Source organism: Notamacropus eugenii, chromosome 3, assembly GCF_028372415.1.
Source record: "Notamacropus eugenii isolate mMacEug1 chromosome 3, mMacEug1.pri_v2, whole genome shotgun sequence".
Lineage (NCBI taxonomy): Eukaryota > Metazoa > Chordata > Mammalia > Diprotodontia > Macropodidae > Notamacropus > Notamacropus eugenii.
This window is the reverse complement of record NC_092874.1, coordinates 195,788,134-195,809,798: the sequence shown is the minus strand read 5'-3', so window position 1 is coordinate 195,809,798 and position 21,665 is coordinate 195,788,134. Positions and strand designations below refer to the sequence as shown.

The 21,665-nt window shown below is 38.0% G+C and overlaps 1 protein-coding gene across 2 annotated transcripts in view; it reads right to left on the bottom strand.

Annotated features, from left to right (window-relative positions):
* GUCY2C (guanylate cyclase 2C) overlaps window positions 1-21,665 on the bottom strand; it is a 121,906-nt gene that overhangs the window by 42,351 nt on the left and 57,890 nt on the right. For both annotated transcript variants that reach the window (XR_011977040.1, XM_072653876.1), the window contains exons 10-16: window positions 20,303-20,414; window positions 18,000-18,081; window positions 10,844-10,949; window positions 6,927-6,989; window positions 6,232-6,303; window positions 3,294-3,398; window positions 1,745-1,831 (exon numbers count right to left, since the gene is read on the bottom strand). Coding sequence is in view for 1 of the 2 variants with exons in the window: in XM_072653876.1 (XP_072509977.1) it covers window positions 1,745-1,831; window positions 3,294-3,398; window positions 6,232-6,303; window positions 6,927-6,989; window positions 10,844-10,949; window positions 18,000-18,081; window positions 20,303-20,414 (627 nt within the window). In the remaining variant the exon portion in view is untranslated. The remainder of the gene's footprint in view (window positions 1-1,744; window positions 1,832-3,293; window positions 3,399-6,231; window positions 6,304-6,926; window positions 6,990-10,843; window positions 10,950-17,999; window positions 18,082-20,302; window positions 20,415-21,665) is intronic.

Genomic DNA, 21,665 nt, shown 5'->3' with positions numbered 1-21,665 from the left:
ATCTAATTGATGTCCCCCTTCTCAGCCTTTTCATTTCTTGAAGATGCCTCTATTATACCTCCTGGTCTTAACCCACCAAGTCTTCCCTTCTCTTTGCAAAACACCAGTTCCCTCAAGTCATACTCATAGGGCATTATTTCAAGGCGCTTCACTATCCTGTTCATCATCCTCTGAACCCTCTCCAACTTATCAATGTTATTGCTGAAATGTGGCACTCAGAAATAAACATAAATTAACATAAAACACAAGACATGGGTTTGGTCAATGGAAAGTACATTGAGTTTTATTATAGATGTAGCTTGGAGGCATAGTGGATAGAGTGCTTGGTCTGGAGTCAGAAAAACTCCTCTTCATGAGTTCAAATCTAACCTCAGTCACTTACTAGCTGTGTGACCCTGGACATGTCACTTAACCCTGTTTGCCTCAGTTCCCTCATCTGTAAAATGACCTGGAGAAGGCAATGGCAAACCACTCCAGTATCTTAGCCAAGAATAACCCAAATAGAGTCACGAAGAGTTGGACATGACTGAAACAACTGAACAACCATAAGAAGACCAAATAACTGGTATTAGAACCCAGATTTTAGTCCTGGGTTTTCCCTACTACATGATTTTCTCATTTCAAATATTAGGAACCAAGACTGAAGAAAGCACTTTGCATTAGGTAGAACTTAAACATAGACCTTCTGACTCTCCACTGCCCACTAGAAAGAAAATTTTTTTCTTTCAGGTCCAGAGCTTATTCGAAGACTACTCTAGCCTCCATTGCCACATTCTTCAAGAAATTTACTTAGTAAAATTGTTGGGCCTCCCCTCCCTCCAACCTACAAACATATTCAATTAAACCAACATTTACTACAAATCAACTATGTGCAAAGCACTGTGCAAGTTGTTTGTTCACTTATTCAACAAACATTTATCAATCTCTTACTCCGTACTAGATGAGGGACAGGTGCTAAGACAAAAATGAAATGGTTTCTATACTCAAGGAACTTTTGGGGAAACATCTTTATCCAGAGAAGGAAATATAAAATACACAAAGTGTGAATACACCATAATTTGTGTAGGGGAGTACACTAGCCGCCAGAGGGATCAGAGTCTTGGTGGGAAGTTATAGAAATATAGTATATGCATTAATATAATATATTATGAAGACTCTTGCAGCAATGGTTTGGAGAATCTAGTAGAGAAGGAATGGACTGTTGTGTGCAGAGTACCAGGCTAGGCACAGGGAAAGAACCAGCGTTTAGATCAGACCCAATCACTCTTTCTGATAGAGCCAACATATGCCGATTTTTACCTGGTTCTTATTCACTTTATACCAGACTGAGTTTGCTCACTGCTCTGTTTTCCATTTGCTTCAGGGTACTACTCTCTACCTAATTTGTTACATCTCACCTGTCTACCATTCATATACTACTTAATGTTCTATTCAGAAACGATACCACCACTCATGCCTCAAAAGGCAGAAGGGCATAGCAAATTTTAGAGAATTGGAAGGGGGGAGGGGGCTTTCTTAGTAATTAAGCTTAACAATTTCTTAGGAAAGTATAAACTTTATTTGGTATGTATTAGGGATTATTTTTACAGTCATTTTAACATAAGGGTAAGAAATGAATAAATTTTATCTGATTTACATATAGGTTGAAAAGTATAATGCCTTGAATATAGAGGAGAGATGACAACATTTTTTTCTCTATGTAACTTACAGAAGTGTGATTAATGTTAGCAAACAATGTACTTACCTTGGCAATGTCATACATAACAGAGATTTTAAACTCCCAGTCCATAAAGGTGCCATCAGGGTAGGAGATTGTATCATTTAAAACATCCTAAATGAGATAAGAAAGAAAGAGAGAGTTTATTGGTGACAAGGAAGGATGTTACTCTTAACTTATTCTCCATATGAAGATGCCTTGAATAGCAAAGATTAAAATGGGACAATATATCCTGGAGTTTTCTTCAAGATTTCAAAAAAATTGTCAAGGTATATTTGTTCACTAGGAAGACTTACAAGGTAACCGTAATAATGCCTTCTAGATCTTTCTTTATCTTTTCATTTCTGTGAGAGGGTTGAGAGTTTGCATTTCATAAGCCATGGCTCCATGGTGAGTTTCTTGTGCCATACTTAAACTAAGATTCCCAAATAGTAAAAACAACAAAAACCACTGTGAAATTCATTAATTAAATGATACACAATTATTCCTAAAACTACCAACAAAAAAAACATTCCACCAATTTCCTTTGACAACAACAACAAAAATCTACTACTTTAAACCAAGGAAAAATGAAGCAAAAGAAAGACAAGTATAGACCATTATCACTAATAAATCTGGTAAGTATCTTATGTCCTCATGTAGGGCTGATATGTGGTCCTTTAAATATATGCCACTTTACCTCTTTGTGTTTGTTTTTTCCTGCTTCTAGGAAAAAGAATTTTGGAGCATATTGTGAGCTTGGAAATATTGGAAGTCCAGTGACAGGAGTCCAAGACAGCAATTACTATGAGCCAAGTCACAGCATAGCCTTAAGGAGTGAGGAGCCAAGCCTGGCAGTAGCTAAGAAGCAGATTTAGCCAACGGGAAGGACAAATTTGAAAGTGAAGATGAATGCTCAGGGCAGCTACTTTAAATCTTGACCTACTCTTCTCAGAGCATGCCCTCAGGTGCTGGAGGTGGGAAATGCTTTGTAACTTTTGTTCTTGTTATGTCTTCTCAGGAAATATCTGGGTTTGTAAAAGCTAATTGATGTTATTGGGTTAAATGACATTGAGTACTAATCGCTGGTAATGGAGGTGACAGCAGCACAGTGACTCAACCCAATAGCATTAACAGACAGACGACCCATTGGCCCTCACAGGTATGCCTAGAACCCTGAGAGGATGATTAGTCATAGTCCTCTGGGGACCTGGATTATCAGAGTAAGAGTTGGAATAGGGATCCCCAGAGCTTATAAGGGTTCCAATGTGGTTCCAATCCCTCAATGTAGATAAAAGATGGAAAATCACACAAATTTCCCCTCTTTGTTCTTTTGCAACCCTCATCTGGTTATTTTTATTCCTTGTTCAAATAACCCAGAAAGACTGATGGTTCAAAATCTAAGTGACTGCTCCATGATCATCTGAATGGTAGATCAAGGCTCCAGTCTCCAAATTCCATAAGACTCGTATTTAGAAAGTCCTCTATACCAGTTTTCGTGGGACTCCATCAATAGATAGGCTTTTTCCCTCTTTCAGAACCATAGTAAAGTATTGAAGCTGAATAAAGAAGGGATCTGAAAAGACTAATTCCTTACCCGAAGGGATCCTCTCTCACAGTATTCGATCACTCCAAAGATCATGGTGTCTATCTTCACTGTGCCATAGAATTTGGTCAGGTTATAGTAGTCAACCTGTAGTAACTAGGAGAACACATTTTTATACTTGGTTAAACGTCCAGAGAATCCCAATAGAGCAGTAACAAATATAGTGGCATAAAAATGTTTTTTATTCCTTTGAGGTCCCTTATGGTCGAGTCTTTTAACATAGGAACTCTAATCAACGCAATGACCAAACCCCAATTCCCATGGACTCACTCATTATTAAATATGCTTTCCATCTCCAGACAGAGAGGTGATGGACTCAGAGTACAGATGGAGACTTTTAAAAATTATGGCTGATGAAGGAATTTGTTTGGTTTGACTATATGTTTTTGTTTTTCTTGCCTTCTCAATGGGTATGAAGGGTGGTGAGGAGTTGGGAGGGAGAGAATGTGAATTGAAACTAAAATAAAATTGAATTTTAAAAAACCCCTTAATAAAATGAAAAACTCACTTTCTTATCCCAAATTCCTGTTTGTTAATATTAAACATGATAATAAGATTAAACATCATGAAATATGATATGAATGACTGTTCAGAGGATTCAGAGCTAGAAGGAACCTCAGAGATCTTAGAGGTAATCCCTTTCTGTTTGCAGATAAGCTAATATCATACAATGAAACAACAGGGATAAATAGAAATTCTTACAGTTGGATTCCAAAAATCAATGGCACAGGTAAGGAGGCAGAAGAGATACAACTAGACAATATTTTTAAAAGATCTAAAGGTTTTAATGAAGTGCAAACACGTTATTAATCAATAGAATGATATGGTACCCAAGAAATTCAGTACAATCATAGCCTACATTAATAGAATCATAGTATCCAGAACTAGGTTCCTGATTATCTAGTATACATTTACCCTGATCAGAGCACACCTGGACTATTAAGTTCTGAGAACTACATTTTATTTTTTAAATAATATTTTATCTTTACCAATTATACATATATTTGAACATTTAAGCATTTTTTTAAACATTCCTTTTTAAAATTTTGAGTTTCAACTTTTCTCCCTCCTTCCCTGCCTTCTCCCTTACGTGAAAGGGGAAGAAATTTGATATAAGCTATACATGCAAAACACATTTCCATATTAGTCATGTTGTGAAAGAAAACACAGACATTCCCTCCAATCTCCCCCACCCCCCAATAAAGAAAGCAAAAAAAAATAATAATAATAGTATGCTTTGATTGACATTCAGACTCCGTCAGTTCTTTCTCTGGAGCAGGCAGAAGGTTTCATCATGAGTCCTTTGGAATTGTCTTGGATCGTTGTATTACTAAGAGTAGCTAAGTCAGTCACAGTTGGTCTTTGTGCAATATTGTTGTTACTGTGTTTCTGCTCATTTCACTTTGTATCAGTTCATATAAGTCTTTACAGGTTTTTTTCTGAAATCATACGCTCATCATTTCTCATAGTACAATCCCATTACAATCGTGATCCACAACTTGTTCATCCATTCCCCAATTGATGGACATCCCCTCAATTTCCTGTTCTTTGTCACCACAAAAAGATTTTTGTATATGTAGGTCCTTTTCCTTTTGCTTTGATCTCTTTGGGGTACAGACCTAGAAGTGGTATTGGTTTATAGGCCTTTGGGCATATTTCCAAGTTGCTTTCCAGAATGGCTGGATCAGTTCACAACTCCACCAGCAGTGTATTAGTGCCCCAATTTTCCCACGTTCCCTCCAACATTTATCATTTTCATTTTTTGTCCTATTAGCCAATCTGATAGGTATGGTGTGGTACCTCAGAGTTGTTTTAATTTCTATTTCTCTAATCAGCAGTAATTTGAGCATTTTTTCATATAACTATAGATACTTTGATTTCTTCATCTGAAAACTGCCTGTTCATATCCTTTGACCATTTATCAATTAGGGAATGACTTGTATTCTTATAAATTTCATTCAGTTCTCTATATATTTGAGAAATGAGGCCTTTATCAGAGAAACTTGCTATAAAAAAAAATTTCTCTGCTTTCTGTTTTCCTTCTAATCTTGGCTACAAGGAATATATATAGTTTTAAAGGCTTTTAAACTGAGGCTAGCATATACTTAGAATAATGCCATGTGAAAACTAGTTGAAGGAAATGGGGATGTTTGACTTACAGAAGAGAAGTCTAATAGGGGAAACATGATATGACTTCAAATATCTAAAGGATTGGCCTGTGGAAGAGGAATTAGATTTGTTTTGCTTGGCTCCAGAGAACATAACTAGAAGCAATGAGAGAAAGTCACAAGGAGACAGATTTGTGGTTGCTATGAGGGAAAGAATTCTTTCCCTTAGAGATATCTAAAAGTAGAAGAGCTTGCTTGAGGAGGTTGTGAGTTCTGCATCTCCAGAAAATGTCAATCTGAAACTTGTTGGAGGCTTGTTTAATCCAGGATTGAAGGTTTTGGTAAGAGTAAGGCCTAAAATAACCACTGAGGTCCTTTCCCACTCTGGCATTCTATGGTTCTAAAACACAGCTAGCAAGAAGCAGGGCTGGGTTTCTGAGCTCATTGGTCTTTGCCTTTTATACCACTCTGCACTCTTAAATCTCACATATAATGTCTGGATCAGATTAGCACCCAGTCTGGTAGTCTGAGATCAGTAGAACATCCTGAATGCTGAACTGGTCCCAAAATTAAGCAGTTTGTTTTAGCCACACACACATACCTCACCCCTTACATTCCCCACTCCCCTCTATCCCAGCTAGGAATATTTACAAGGAATTCCCAGTGAGGAAAAGAGTATTGCTGACAGTGCCCCTGATCTCTTCCCATCTTTGACTACTCTCCACAGTAACCTTAAGGCTTTAAGGAAATAAATGGAGTTGCTCTTAACAAAAATGATGGGAAACCCAGAATTTGGTTTCCAGAAGGGAATAATCACATACCTTATTCAGGTCTATCTTCTGCTTCTCAGTGAAATTGCCATCACTGTGTTTGAGGTCTTTAAGGATCACTACCTGCCAAGAACAGACCAGTTATAGTCAGGAGGCTTGTGCTTGTGGTATAACCTTGGCTTTGACAAAGACTGATCCTACCTTAGACCATATCATTCCTAACTCAACAAGATTTAAATGTCTGTGTCTACAGTAGAGCTAATGTGGGTGCTCAGTTCTCTCTGGAACTGTACCTCCCCCTATCTCTCCCATCCTTGCATGTGTACACACACATAGATACACACACACACACACACGCACACACACAGACACACACACAGACACACACACACACAGACACACACACACACACACACACACACACACACACACACACACACACACACACACGCACACACTGTGTCTTGGGAAGATGCCCAGGTAATTGTAACTTTGTAATTCATGTAGCAGAGCTCTTACTTACTTACTTACTTACATCTACCCCTAGGAAGGACCCACTGGAGCATTTTCAGGAACCTCCAGCCCTATGTTGCTGGCTCTAAAGGCTCAGCATTGGGCTCTAGCTAAGGTATAAAAGAAGCCCCAGTGGCCAGAATCATAATGATCCCTTCTTGTCCATCACTTAAACACACACATGCTCCTTAATAAAAGCTCAGAGCAAAGAAAGAAGGATGAAATCCAATTACCTTTTTGTCATATTTTCCTTGACGTAACTTTGTAGTGGTATCACGTCTCTTGTCCTCATCAATCTGGTACAAAGGAAAAGGTTATTCATTCCAGAGGCATAACATCATGCCCAGAAGCTACAAGCTCATCTAGCATTAAATAGATTATGGGCATTCTTTTTTTATATGGGTGAGACTAGATGACTACTGAGGTCCTTTCCATTAGATTGTGAGCTCTTAAGTGTAGTAAGGGGGTTGGGTGTTGGTGGTGATTTTTTTCCTGTTTTTGTATCACCAGGCAAAATGCCTGGCACATAGCAGGGAGGAAGGAAACAAGCATTTATTAAGTGCCTACTACGTCCCAGACATTGTGCCAAATGCTTTACAAATATTATCTCATTTGTTCCTCACAACGGTCCTAGAAGATAGGTATTATTTTATTCCCATTTTGCAGTTGAAGAAACGGAGGTAGAGAGAAGCTAGGTGACTTGCCCAAGGTCAAACATATAGTAACTCTCTAAGGCCACATCTGAACTCATGTGTTCCTGACTGCAGGCCCAGCACTCTTTCCACTGCACCACATAGCTGCTTCTAGTACACACTCCATAAATGCTTATTGGCTTATTGACTTAACTTCCAAGTTTCAAATTATATTTGTCTGTAATTACAGAAGGTGTGTAACTTTGCCCATAATGCTACACCTATCAATTGTTTCAGGCTAGCCAGTAAGATAGCTAGGGTCCCTCCTTCCCTGGGCCATGGTCAAGAGCTTCCTGCTTTCCTACCTCTCTACTTACCACCCCCATTTCAACCCAGTGCACCTACTTCTCTCTGCTTCTACAGGTTTAAGCAGATTATGTAGAATTAAACAAATATTGTAAGATCCTAAATTATTGGATCAATTCTGGTCCTAAGCAGAAGATAAAGAGTAAGATTTTCATTAGGACTCACATTTCCCTGCTGTCTTCCTAAATTCTGGTCTCAGATTTCCCCTTTAGGGTATTGCTCTCGGGATCTCTCCATTAGCCAAAAGCTATTAATATTTATATGGTATCACCTATAAACTAGACAGCATTCAGATGGTATGGAAGAGATTTTAGCAGAGGAGAGGAAATTGAAGTAGGTGACTTTAAGGTCTCTTCTAGAATAATATGATTTTCAAATTTGGGTCCAGACAGACTCTTTGATCTAAATTGCCCAAGGTGGGCTGGGGGTATAAAGAAAGCCTCTCTATCCAAGGGTGACATGAAGTCACTTTCAACCCCTCATTGTAATATTCATTCTCTCATTAATTGTTAACCAATCAAGGTTGATTCCCACGCTGGGGAACATCTCCACTTGGAAGGGTATATAAACTATGAGCCTGCCACCACGATTGTCTTTGGTCTAAGACAGGGACTAACGAATGACCATCCTTTGATTAAAATGCTGGCATTATTAATAAAATGATTCAATTACCCAGAAAAAATAATATATTCTATTATTTCTTCCATATCTGTTATGCATAGATGCTACGTCTGACTTTGAAGCACTACATAAATACTATTATTATTCCTTCCTGGGTAATTCAATAATCTGATAAATGAATTAATATTAATTATTTTTAATTGTTATTATAGCTTAATGTGCTACCCTTCCTAGGATCAGGCACATTTTAATAATAATTCTAGTTATGAAAATGATAATAACTAGCATTAATGGAGTGCTTTTAGGCTTGCAAAGCACTTTACATATGTTAACTAATTTTAAAAAGGGAACTTCTTTATACAAGACAGCAGGACACAATGCACTATAACATTAATTAAATACCAGCTATGTGTAGTGCACTCTGCTAGAAGTTAGAAGAGATACAAAGGTGAGATAAGAAATTATGCCTGCCCTCAAGGAGCATATAGTTTAGTAATAGCTTAGCTCAAAGGAACGAGCTACAGGAATTTCAAATAGTATGGCAGGTGGTTGAAGAGATCTTGGGCGGGCAGAAGTAGAGTTGACCTTGTGCACAGGTATAGTAGGGATGGCTTACAACAGAGGTGTCAAACACACCATACTACTTAGTGAAGTGGGAAACACATTAAAATGTGATTGTGAAATATTTAACAAAATAAAATACAAAAACTAAAGTTAATATGTGTTTTTATGGGTATATGCATTGGCGTTATTATATGTTACATTATATATTACAATATGTATATTGGCAATTAATATGCCAACACAGTGATGCTTATTTATGGTTTCCTGGACCATTTTTATTTGAGTTTGACACCACTGACCTGCAAGTTATGATTTAAGTGGCTTTGTAAGATTTCTACCCGCACCGCACTCCCACTCCCAAATTTCTCCTATTGTTGTTATTCAGTCATGTCTGAATCTTCATTGACCCCATTTGGGGTTTTCTTGACAAAGATACTAGAGTGGTTTGTCATTTCCTTCTCTAGCTCATTTTATAGATGAGAAAACTGAGGTAAACCAAGCTAAGTAACTTACCCAGGGTCACACAGCTACTAAGTATCTGAGGCCAGATTTGAACTCAGGAAGATGAGTCTTCCTGACTCCAGACATGGCTTTTTATCCACTTTGCCACCTAGCTGCCCCTAAAATTTATCTTATATCCTACTTAAACTACACTATTTGGGGCATTTCTACTGTCAGATATTCACTGTGATTCTTGCTAGAAAAATTGTCAACATCTCTGAGAAAATTAAGGGAATAAGCTCATTCATTTATACCTCAGGGTGAATTAGTTTAATCAGCTCATTTTCCTTTTAATCCCTAGTTGAGATTAGCCAGTTTTGATGGTGGTCAGAGAAGAGAAGACACCGTTTTGGAGCAAGAGACACTGATGAGAGGAGGGCACACCTAGAGGGAGCTGAACTGAGAAGCTGGAGGACAACATGAGGAGAATGAAGTCTGACAACAGTGATCACAGAGTAGTGACATCTTTTGGCTCTCAGAGAGTACTGATCAGGCAATAATTGTCTTTGCTGAGTAGGTTAGGCCCTACTTGAAAAGGTGATCATGGGGGACCTTAGGATTTGTTGATTTGGTTTTTAAAGAGAAACAAGTGTCCCAGAGTAGCAGCAATGTCCTGCACTGATTTTCTGTAAAGAATGATCCAAGGATGTGCCAAAGTCAGCTCACACTGACTCCTGAGACTCAAATTTTCAGTGTGAGTAGTTATTCCTTGGAAACAGGTAGATGCTACAAGTAAGTGCTTCGTGTATTGTTCTAGTGTTACTCTAGTCTTAAGAAAGTGATGGAGAAAATGTTGATAACAGATTTAACCTAAAGTGTGTCTCACAATCATTTTTTCTGACAGTTGGCTATTAAACATTTACCAGCACACCCCTGAATGAAATTCTCACCTCAGAATCTACAGAAAGTTACTATTAAAATGCAAATATGTTACCTGAGAACCATAACACACTAAGCCATGAGCATCTACTAACACAGTACCAGCACCAATGACTTTCTCAAATTAATTAGTTTCTGGGAAAAAAGATATACAGGCAATGGGGTGTAGAAATCTATCTTGCTCTTCAAGAAAGTAAGGGGACAGGGAATAAGAGTGGGGAGTGATAGAAGGAAGGGCAGACTGGGGGAAGGGGCAATCAGAATACATGTCATCTCAGGGTGGGGGGAAAGGGAGAGATGGGGAGAAAATTTGGAATTCAAAATCTTAAGGAAATGAATGCTGAAAACTAAAAATTAATTAATTAATTTTTAAAAAAATTAACTAGTTTCCACCCAGAAAAGCAGAGATCAGAGCTGTAAGAGATTGGGGGTGAATATCAAAAAAATTCTACTGGTGAAAGTTAGGGAGAGGAAAGGTAACACATTTATTTAGCACTGGCTATGGTCTTAGTAGATTACACACAAAAAATTTACCCATTCTTGATGTTTTTAAAAAGAAAGGGGGTTGGGAAGGGTTTGGGCTTTACCTTTAGGCTCACATGGCTGGTCTCATCAGTCTCCAGAAGCAGAATCTTTTCTGTTGGAATATGGGACCACTTCTTCTGACGAAGTTCATTATTCTTTCTATTTGTCCTTTACATAAATAAAATTAACTGGTCAATTGTTGACTATCAGGAGCCATGTCATACAATCTCATAATATTCAAAGAAATTTGGAACACATTAGTTCTCCCAGGCATTCCTTATTAATTGTGCTGAAATAGGGTGCACAAATGGTTTGCCTCTGTGTTCTCCAAAATGTGTCATGAAGGTCTTACAGTAAAACTTGAACCTTAATGCACCCTTGTTAGCCCTAGCCCTGAGTCCCCTCTGCTCCTTTTGATAGATAAAATCATAGACCTGTGGAGTAGTAATGGACCATAGACATCATCTTATTCAGCCTCCTGCACACTTTACAGATGAGGAACCTGAAGTCTAGAAAGGACAAATTTTTGTTTTGGTTTGTTTTTTCCCCATCCTCACATAGTAAGCTAGAGAAAGAGATGGGACTAAAATCTAAATCTCCTAACTCTCAGGTCCAATGCCCTTTTCACTCTACTACACTGAAGAATAAAAAGAAAGGTCAAGAAATGAGAGCCTTAGGGATAAATTTTAATTTGAAAATTGTTCAGGAATGGATGAATCAGTTTGTGTAGATACATGCAACTTGGATAAAAACAGTATTGCATTTCATACACCTGAATTAGATGGCTTCTGAGATTCCTCATTAATCACTCAACTGCCACGCAGAAAATCTGGGCTCTTTCAGCAGCAGTGCCAAAATTTCTTAACATTTTATAAGGGAGTTTAGCATGGTGCAAAGAGCACTGGACTTATAGTCAGAAAATCTGGGCCCAAATCAGAGCTCTGCTATTAAATAGCATGAACTTAGCTCAAACACATGGGGCATTAGCTTCCCTCGTTTATAAAATGATGGGACTGAGCTAGACAATCTCGAAGGCCCTCTGTACCTCTGACATTCTGAGAATCTGTGACTTGGTTTACAGTTGAACATTAACCAGTTGTTTGGGGTCCCAGTGAATGTGTACTTGCTCACCCCAGTCATAACTAAGAACCTTCCAGCTTCTAATCCCAGGAGTGCCAAATGACTTTCATGTTGGGAAGCAGGACCCCACAAATAGCTTCTTTTCCTTCATAGAACAGGGCTTCTTAAACTTTTCCCACTTATCAGCCCTTCTCACGTCCAAGCAGTGTTAGTTGGTATTGTTGTCTTTGTGTGGCCTGAGGGCACATACAGTGCAAAATGTGCGTGCTGTGTGTTCAGAACCAAGGCTGCAGTGAAGTTGCCCAATGCAACATGGGCAAGCACTGCCAGAAGCACCTTGGATTCATTAAGTGTATGATTTTTAATTAATTTTTGGTTGTGTTTTCAGAAGCTTTTTACTGCAGCCAAATTTTATACCATTCCATATGGGGTCATGACCCACAATTTAAGAAGTGCTGAATTGTCATAGAGCATTTCACTGGGAGTAAACCTCTCTTATGGGAGCTCTTTTGTTCATCAATAATCTTCATCTCTGATATTTAAGGCTGTTGGCAAATTCTCTTATGTCTCTACAACTATCTGCTTCTTTCAGATATATCTTTATTTTAGTTTCCTTTATTTGGGCCACTGTGTTATGAAAAAATATTTACAACCTTATTCTAGACAAGTTTCCTTCCCCAAGGTTCTCTCAATTCGGGAAGTTACAGGAGGCCATTAATTCTCCCATAAACAAAAGACCCTCCCAAACATTGAATTTCCCCTTGTCCAGTGGTGAAATAGCTAGGCACAATGTTCTCCATCATGTTTCTTTGGCAGCAAAGGACGAACACAATCCTGTGAGTAGATGCAGCTGGCTGAATGCTAGCTGGGTAACTCACCTCCTCCTCTCCTGTCTGCCTCCCCCTCCCCTTCCTTCTCCTCTCTAAAGGAAGGTAAACTTGGATGACCAAAAGCTCCTTTCCTATTCGCCTCACCTCACCCCGCCCCGCCCCGCCTAGCCTCTGTCCTCTTCCAAAACCTTAAACCTACTGCACTCTGCAGTTGGGACTCCACTGGGGCCCTGCCTCAGGGCTCCTCTGGACCTTCCTAGCTTCACAGTGATTATCAATAGTAACTGTTGCCGTTTCTCACCCATCCTGATGTCTTTCTTTTACTTGACCTCATTAAAGGGGCCATGCCCTGGCTACTTCTTAAACATGGGCGTTGCCTCACCCTAAGTGAGTGCCTGCAAAGACCTTGGTCTAAAGGGCCCAAGGTCTCCCAGTGCATCCTGGGTCATCCTGAGGAATATCAGGTCTCTGGATTCACATGGCTCTGGAGAAGTGAGGCTGGTGATCTGCACAGCCCTCCCTCACTCAAAACAAAGTCAGGTGCAAGTCATGTCATCATTTCTCTGATGGCATGGTCTTCTTTGGCAATGAAGGACAAACACAATCTCCATCTTGTTGGGGAGAAGGTTATTGTCTACTTCCCACCATAAACTTCTAAATAACAAACTAGAGAAGTGGGATCCTTGATGGATTGAAAAATGTATAATGCACACAAAGTAGACTACACCTGGGCAGCTAGGTGGCAAAGTGAATAGAGTTCATCTTACTGAATTCAAATCTGGCTTCAGACCCATACTAGCCATGTGACCCTGGGCAAGTCACTTGACCCTGTTTGACTCAGTTTCCTCATCTGTAAAATGAGTTGGAGAAGGAAATGGCAAGCTACTCCAGTAACTCTGCCAAGATGAGTTCACAAAGAGTGAAATATGACTGAAATAACTAAATAACAAACTATAGTCTTGGCAGAGTTGCAGAAAGGGATTGTGATAGGAGCAATATCCTAACCCCTCTCCCCACGTAAGGCCAGTTTTTATTAAAAAGGTATTAGGACCTTCCTCAAGACTTTGTTGTCTGGCTTCTAGGGCTGTAACCCAAAGAGATCATAAAAATGGGAAAGGACCCACATGTACAAAAATATTTATAACAGCTCTTGCTGTGGTGGCCAAGAACTGGAAATCAGGGAAATGCCCATCAATTGGGGAATGGCTGAACAAGTTGTGGTATATGAATGTAATGGAATACTATTGTGCTATAAGAAATGATGAACAGTCAGACTTCAGAAAAACCTGGAAAAACTTATATGAACTGATGCTGAGTGAAATGAGCAGAACCAGGAGAACATTATACACAGTAACAGCTACAGTGTGGGAGGAATGTTTATAATAGATTTATCCCTTCACAGTAATGCAAGGACCTAAAACATTCCCAAAGGACTCTTGAGGCAAAATGCCATTCACAGCCAGAGAGATAACTGCAGAGTCAGAACTCAGAATGAAGCAGACTACTTTCTATTTTGCTATGTTTTGTTTTGTTTTAGTTTTTCTCATGATTTCTTCCATTCGTTTTAATTCTTTTATGCAACACGACTAATGTGAAAATGTGTTTAATAAGAATGTATGTGTAGAACCCATATAAGATTGTATGCCATCATGGGAAGGAAGAGGGAGGGGAGAAAAATTTAAAACACATAGAAGTGATTGTTGAAAACTGAAAATAAATAAAGTAATTATTAACAAAGAAAAAGAAAAAAAGGGGAAAAAAAGACTTGGTTGGCAGGGGAAAACAAAGACTCGGCCTTTGTCATCTCTTCCTGGTTTCTGAGTATGAAGAAGTCATGAGGAAGAGTACCAGACAGTCTCTCTAATTATGATGGACACCTCAGTCTAAGGAACTTCTTTCAATTAAATCAACCTGAGACATCTTCAATGCCTCTCCTCCTGCCATAGCTAGGTAAATCTCCTTTCGTTGTTGAATGGTCTATGTACGTCTTATCTTCATTCATTATTAAACCTAAACTACCAAAGGACTGGCTTCAGTTCATACCAGAACAGGGATGTTCTTATTTATTAAATATTTTGGTTAAAAGAAAATTGTGCAGAGATTCTATATGGATAGCCAGTCTTAAAATAATTTCGCTATTAAATTAGATTTTAAAACCATACATACACAAAAATATATACACATATAGATATACAGTTATCCCTTCCACATCCCTCTCCCCATCACAGATTTGATATATCACGAGTTGGCATAAGAAATTAAACAGGATAATGGAAAATGCTGTCCACATCCAGAGGAAGAACTGTGAAGTCTGAATGCAGATTGAAGCAAACTATTTTCTCTTTTTTTGCTTTTTATTTCTCATGTTTTCCCTTTTATTCCTGATTCTTCTTTCACAACATGACCAAAGTGGAAATATATGTAATATGTTTGTACATGTATAACATATCAGATTGTATGCCATCTTGGAGAGGGGGGAGGGAAGGGAAGGAGAAAAAATTTGGAATTCAAAATTTTATAAAAGTGAATGTTAAAAACTATCTTTACAAGTAATTAGAAAAAATAAAATACTATTAAGTATAAAAAAAGAAATAGTGAAGTATATTCAATCACATCATTCCCACTAAAATAATAAATATTCATATTTTTTAAAATAACAAGCAAAAAAAGAAATTGAATGGAAATTTTGGGTGTAGTTTTGCAGAAATTACAGATGACAAGCAAAGGCCAGCAGATGACACAGGAAACGTTTAGAAATTTAGAAATGCAAAAAATATATGTATAATAATGTATAATATCAACATATTTTATCTTTTAATACCATAATAATTCAGACCTCTTCTCTGGTATGAAGGGAGGGCCAAAAAAGTTTGATGAAGATTTTCTAGATCACAGGAGAACTGTACCCCTAATCCCCAGAATGTGGACGGGATAACTATATATGTGTATATATATATTTATATAACACACACATATACAAATATATACTGCAATAAACACCATTATGACTCCAGATTTAAATAAGAAAAAGACAGCTAAACTCCATCTGAGAAATGGCACAGAGCTTTCAATGATCTCAAGCTAATCCTGACACAAAAAAATGTTTCTTTTAAACATTAGTATCCTCCCAGAAAGGTAGCATGACTTAGTGGATTGAGAGCTGCCCCTGGACTCAAGAGAACTTGGGTTTCAGGCCTGCCTCTGATATGCACTGCCAGGGTGATCCTGAATAAGTCCCATAACCTCTCTGCCTTGGACAATTCTTTGTCTCTAAGTTGTAGAGAAGGTGTCCATCTGCTTTGGTAGGAGGAAATTGCTCACCCTTAGCTCCTTGTGGTAAAGAAATCACAAGTCTGGTTAAAAAAATCCTCTCCTGCTATATGGCTATGAGTCATGCAACACCATGGTATATAAGAATCAGAATTGTGGGTAACTCAAAGAGAATGCAAAGGCATAAATTGGCCACAGTATTTACTAAGAGTAGCTCGCATGCAAGTAGTAGCACAAAAGATATCATCCAAGAAATATGTGGATTGAAAAAGAATCACAGAAATGAACTGATTCTTAAGTGGGAGTGTGGTACGACTCATGGAGAGTTAAACTACGCTGCTCCTTGGTCTTGGTGGCCCTACATTACCACCATGGAGGTGATGGTGGTGGCTCTACTTGCCTCCATGCCAGGTTCATGACCACATCTTTACTTTCTAGCATAGTTGCTTATGGGGGAGCATTGTTTAGGGGTTCTTGACTAGCTCACCCTATCTGTTATGCTTAAGTCTAGTCCATGCCCTCAAGTGTTTGCACAGAGTAGAGCAAACTTGTCAATTAGCATACCCATTAGTCCATTTCAGAGTTATTTCCTAGAGAATCAAGTTGAAGAATGTTGAGAGATTTCCATGGTGGCCAGTAGGGACCCAGCTTTAGTTTCTATACATGGTTGCAAACTAGTAAAGGAGCTACACAGACACACATAAAAATATTTTATATGGTGTAGCTATAGATATAGATACATGTAGAAATCAATGTTACAGGACACTGGCCAATGAAGGTTCTGTCCTAAGAGCATGCATAATATGCCTATCCACTTCCAATCCAAGTGGAGGCTTGGCAGGTCTCTTTCCAGGCATATATATTCTGCTCCAGTATAGGGAGTTTCCACATTGGTAATTCCCTGCACTGATATAGTCACATGTAGCTTCAGATAACCTCTCAAAATGAATAAATAAACAAACAGATTAGTTGATGAATGTCTGTGGAATTTGCTGTCTATATTAGGAACATAATAATTATCAAGTATAATTAAAATAAGGAGCAATACTACTGTCACTTCTATAGTGCTTTAAAGTATGTAAAATGTTTTACATAAATCAGCTCACATGAACCACATAAGGACTCTGAGAGGTTGGTACTAAAAATATTACCCTCATTTTACAGATAAGGAACCTGAGGTTCAGGAAAGCTGAGATTTACCCAAGGTCCTACAACTAGTAAATAGCAGTAATGAGATCTGGGAGGCATCAAGGTATATTCAGAAGAGCAGGGTTCAAATTCTATCTCTCATATTTACTACCTATGTGACCTAGAACAATTTTTTAGACCTCCTTAGGTCCTGGTTTACTCATCTATAAAATAAGGGCAACCTCCTTATTTAGAGTAATTAATTAGATGATCTCTGAAGTCCCGTTCAGGTTTAGATCTAATTACTAGACTTTATGAACACATGTCTTCTTGACTACATACACCATGTTGCCTTCCGTGGAAGTAGGGATTAAAATCATTCTGAATAGAAAATACTGGAAAGAATTATATAAACTGATGCTAAGTGAAGTGAGCAGAACCAGGAGAATATTGCACACAGTAACAGCCACAGTGCACAGTGACTGACTTTGATACACTTAGCCCTTTTCAGCAATGCAAGGACCTAAAACAATTCCAAAGAACTGATGATGAAAAATGCCATCCACATCCAGAGAAAGAACTATGGAGTTGGAACACAGAGTGAAACAAACTACATTCTGTTTTGGTTTGCTTTTCTCATTCATTACAATTCTTCTATGCAACATGACTAATGTGAAAATGTGTTTAATAGGAATATATGTGTAGAGCCCATATCAAATTGCATGCTGTCTGGGGGAGGGAGGGGAGAAATTTTTTAAATTTATGAAAGTGAATGTTGAAAACTAAAAATAAATAAATTAACTAATAAAAAAAGATAATTCTGAATAGAAGAAGGTGTGTATGTGCATGTGTGTGTGTGTGTGTGTGTGTGTATGTGTGTGTGTCCTGTCCCCAATAGGAGAGGTGGTACCTGAACACCAGTAGAGCAATGAGTAGCACAAATACAACAGCTCCTGTAAGTGCAAAGACAGCGATCAGCAGGACTTCAGGGTCTATGGTAGAAGAGACAAAGAGTAATACATTACTAAAATCATTGAGATGAAGCCTTTAAAAACATTTGTTTTAAAAAATTAGTTGTCAAATGCTACGTAGAGGGGAAGCAAGAATCTACGTTTTTCTTCAACTGTTTTCCTGATTCGTCTTCTTTAGCCTCTAACTATGGTGTTCTCCTTACTTTTAGAAGAAACTGTATCATTAGACAACTTCATTGGATGTGGGAGAGGTAGCAAAGGGGAAAGGATGATGCAGCACCTCTGCACTATGTGTCTCTTCTCCCTTATCAAAAATCTTGTTGAACGTTCCTAAATCAGGGCATGCAGAGCCACATGGCATTAAAACTATTTTTCTAGCATACACACAATTTTGATGATATAAATTTGCTGTAGCAGAAAATAATAGTAATAATAACTACTATTTATATAGCTCTTACTATGTCAGGCATTGTGTTAAACACTACAATTATTATCTCATCTGATCCTCACAACAACCCTATGATTATCCTCATTTGACAGATGAGGAAACTGAGGAAAACAGAGGTTAGGTAACTCGCCAGGGGTTGCACAGCTAGTAAGTGTCTGAGGCCGAATTTGACCTCAGTTCTCCCTGACTCCAGGACCAACACTCTATCCACTGTGCCGCCTAATTGCCCCCAATAGATAGAAAACCACTATCTCTAGGCAATGCTAGAAGAGGAAGATGGAAAATTATGGAACTAATCCTTTAAAAAGTAAGTAGTGGTATTGGACAGCTTAGAAAAAATAATTTTTCTGTGTTTTCTCAAAGACATTGACTATTAGAGTGTGTTCAAAGGAAGGCAATCAGGTGAGGGAACTAGAAGACAATGTTATACAAAAAATGAAGACAGATGGGTTAGATCAACGATGAACTCAAACTGAAACATATCCCTGAAAACTGCATGTTGACTTACAAAATCACAAATTAACATTATCTAAATTGTATTTTATTTTTATTTATTTGTTAAACATTTCCCAACTGCATTTTCATCTGGTTCAGAAAGCACTCAGGAGCTTAGTTTTGTGGGCTGCTGGGCTAGATGGTAATATGGTTACAAGGATTCAGAATGGGTTGAACGACCATCCCTAAAGATTATTATTATCAGGTTCATAGAATGATTCAGCACAGTCTCTAATGAAGTGCTTCATGGATCTGTCCTTGGTCCTATGCTGCTTAATATTTTTCACAAATAATTTAATTGAAAGTACTGATGACATGCTTTATTGAAATTGCAGACAACATGCATGAAACTAGATGGGATAGCTAACACATTCGTTGTGTGAGAGAATCAGAATCCAATGATATTTCAGCAGACTAGAATGATGGGCCAAATCTAGTAAGATGAAATTTAATAGAAACAAATTGAAGTCCTGCATGTGGGTTCAACGACCATCTTCACAAGACAGGGAAAGTTTGGTAGACAGAAGGTAGTCTGGAAAAGATCTGTTGATTTTAGCTCAATATAAATCAATAAATCAACATAGCAGCCAGATAATTTAATAAAGGAAACAGGAATGCTTAACCTGAAGAGAGATCTGGAGGGAGAGTTTAAGATTCTAAAATCACATGTAAAAAGGTATGTCTTATTTCCAAATAGCAGCATAATCCCAATCCAAAGTTAGGTAGCAGATGTCAGCATTTTATTCACAGGCAATATTTGTCTGAGAATATTCTCCTAGACTTAATTCATTGACCTTCTAAAGTGTTTTGTAGGCAGGCCATTCATTAATTAGTGTTTAATCCTATAAGAATCATGCTAAAATTAATCTCAATTTCTTCTATACCTTAATAATAAGCCGGGTTCCATCAGCCCATATCTAATCAGGTTGGAAACTCCTATTGCCAGTATAAGTAATTCCTTAGTATCCCTTCCCCCTAATTTCATGGGTTTTTAGATGAAGTTTTTGACCAGATAATGAGAGACTAAAAAAGGCTATCTGGGACTGGTTCAATGTCATTCCCAAGTAGATTTTCAGACAAAGCACTAGTTAAGGTGTTTGAAAGTGAAATGGGAGGAAGTTATTTTGTCTCTAGCCATATGGTTTCCACCTACATAGCATATTGGCAAATCAAATATTTAAGATAATATGTTTAAGATTAAAAGTCTAGAAATACAGGCTATGTTAAACAATGGGTTCTACTCCTTGCTATCAGAAACTACTTTAATAGGTGAAAATGCATTAAAGGTGCTTTACTTACCTTTTCCAAGTTCACCATAGGGAAGTTTATGATTCTTCCAGTTGAGATCAGGACTATCCTCATGCCAAATGGTCTTATTTATATGGGTGTCGTAGCTCAAGAGAATTTTGTACTGTGGCAGTAAAGGAAAAGAAAGCCGATAAAAAGAAATGTGAATTTTGTTGGACCTTTATGAAACTTATATGAATTAATGCAGTGAAACCAGGAGATCCAGGGGAATGATTTACATGATTACCACAATCGTAAATTTAAGAGAACTACCTGGGAAGATTTTGGAGTTCTGATTAATGCAGTGACCAACAGCAACTCTGGAACACTGATAAAATTGAAGTATGTATCTAGGAGTGTGCTGATAGTGTTTAATAACTGGCTCTCAAAAAAATGTACACAGAACATACTTTTAAATTTAAACTGCATTTTCTCCATTACTTTCTTAAGTCTAGACAATGAAAATGACTCTAAATCAACCCTGATTTATAGTATTTGCAGATTTCTAAGATCTGAATACTCACACTGAAAATTAAACAATTGGCTCTCTGACTAATATGAGAAGGGTGCAGCACACCTCTGTTCCCCACCTCTTATCAGAGAGTTAATGAACTGAACATGCTGAGGAGACAGGGACAAAGCAGAGATTTGTTTCTTTAATTATAATTATTGGTTACAGTTTGGGAGGTTGGGGTGGGAGGAAGTTCATAGGTATTGAGAGTGATGAAAAAACAGAAAGAACATTAATTAAACACTAAAAACAGCAGAGAAGGAAGTTTAGCATCTTTGTAACTACTGTTACATTTCAGGTACACTTTACCTTTTTAATGCATGTAACAAGGTTATAATTTCACATACAATACTCTTTCCTATTCTTTGTTTATTGAAATATTCATGCTTGTTGAGTTCATAATTTAAGACAATTAAAAAAATAAACCTTTCATCTCCCTTCAACTATACTAGAACCTCCTTTTGGCACTTTGCCATATAGTAAGGCACTTGATAGGGAGCCTCTCCATTCTGTAGCTTATCTAAGGCAATTACATTACTATAGAACCTACAACTATACAACCTTATATATACAACCTTAGCTCAGGCACAGTCCTGTATGGACCAAGAAGCTTTCCTCTGTGATAAGAACCTCAGACTGCACTGATATCCCAAGCCCGATACCTCATACATGCATTTATGTTGATCCATCCATGCCCACATGGGAAGGAAGAAAGGAAAGAAGGAAGGAAGGAGGAAGGCAGGGAGGGAGGGAAGAAGGAAGGAAGGAAGGGGAGAAGGAAGAAAAAAGATAAAGAGGAAGGGAGAGGAGAAACAGAGGGAGAGGAAGGGAAGAAGACAGTTCTTGCTTTTATCAAGTTCACAG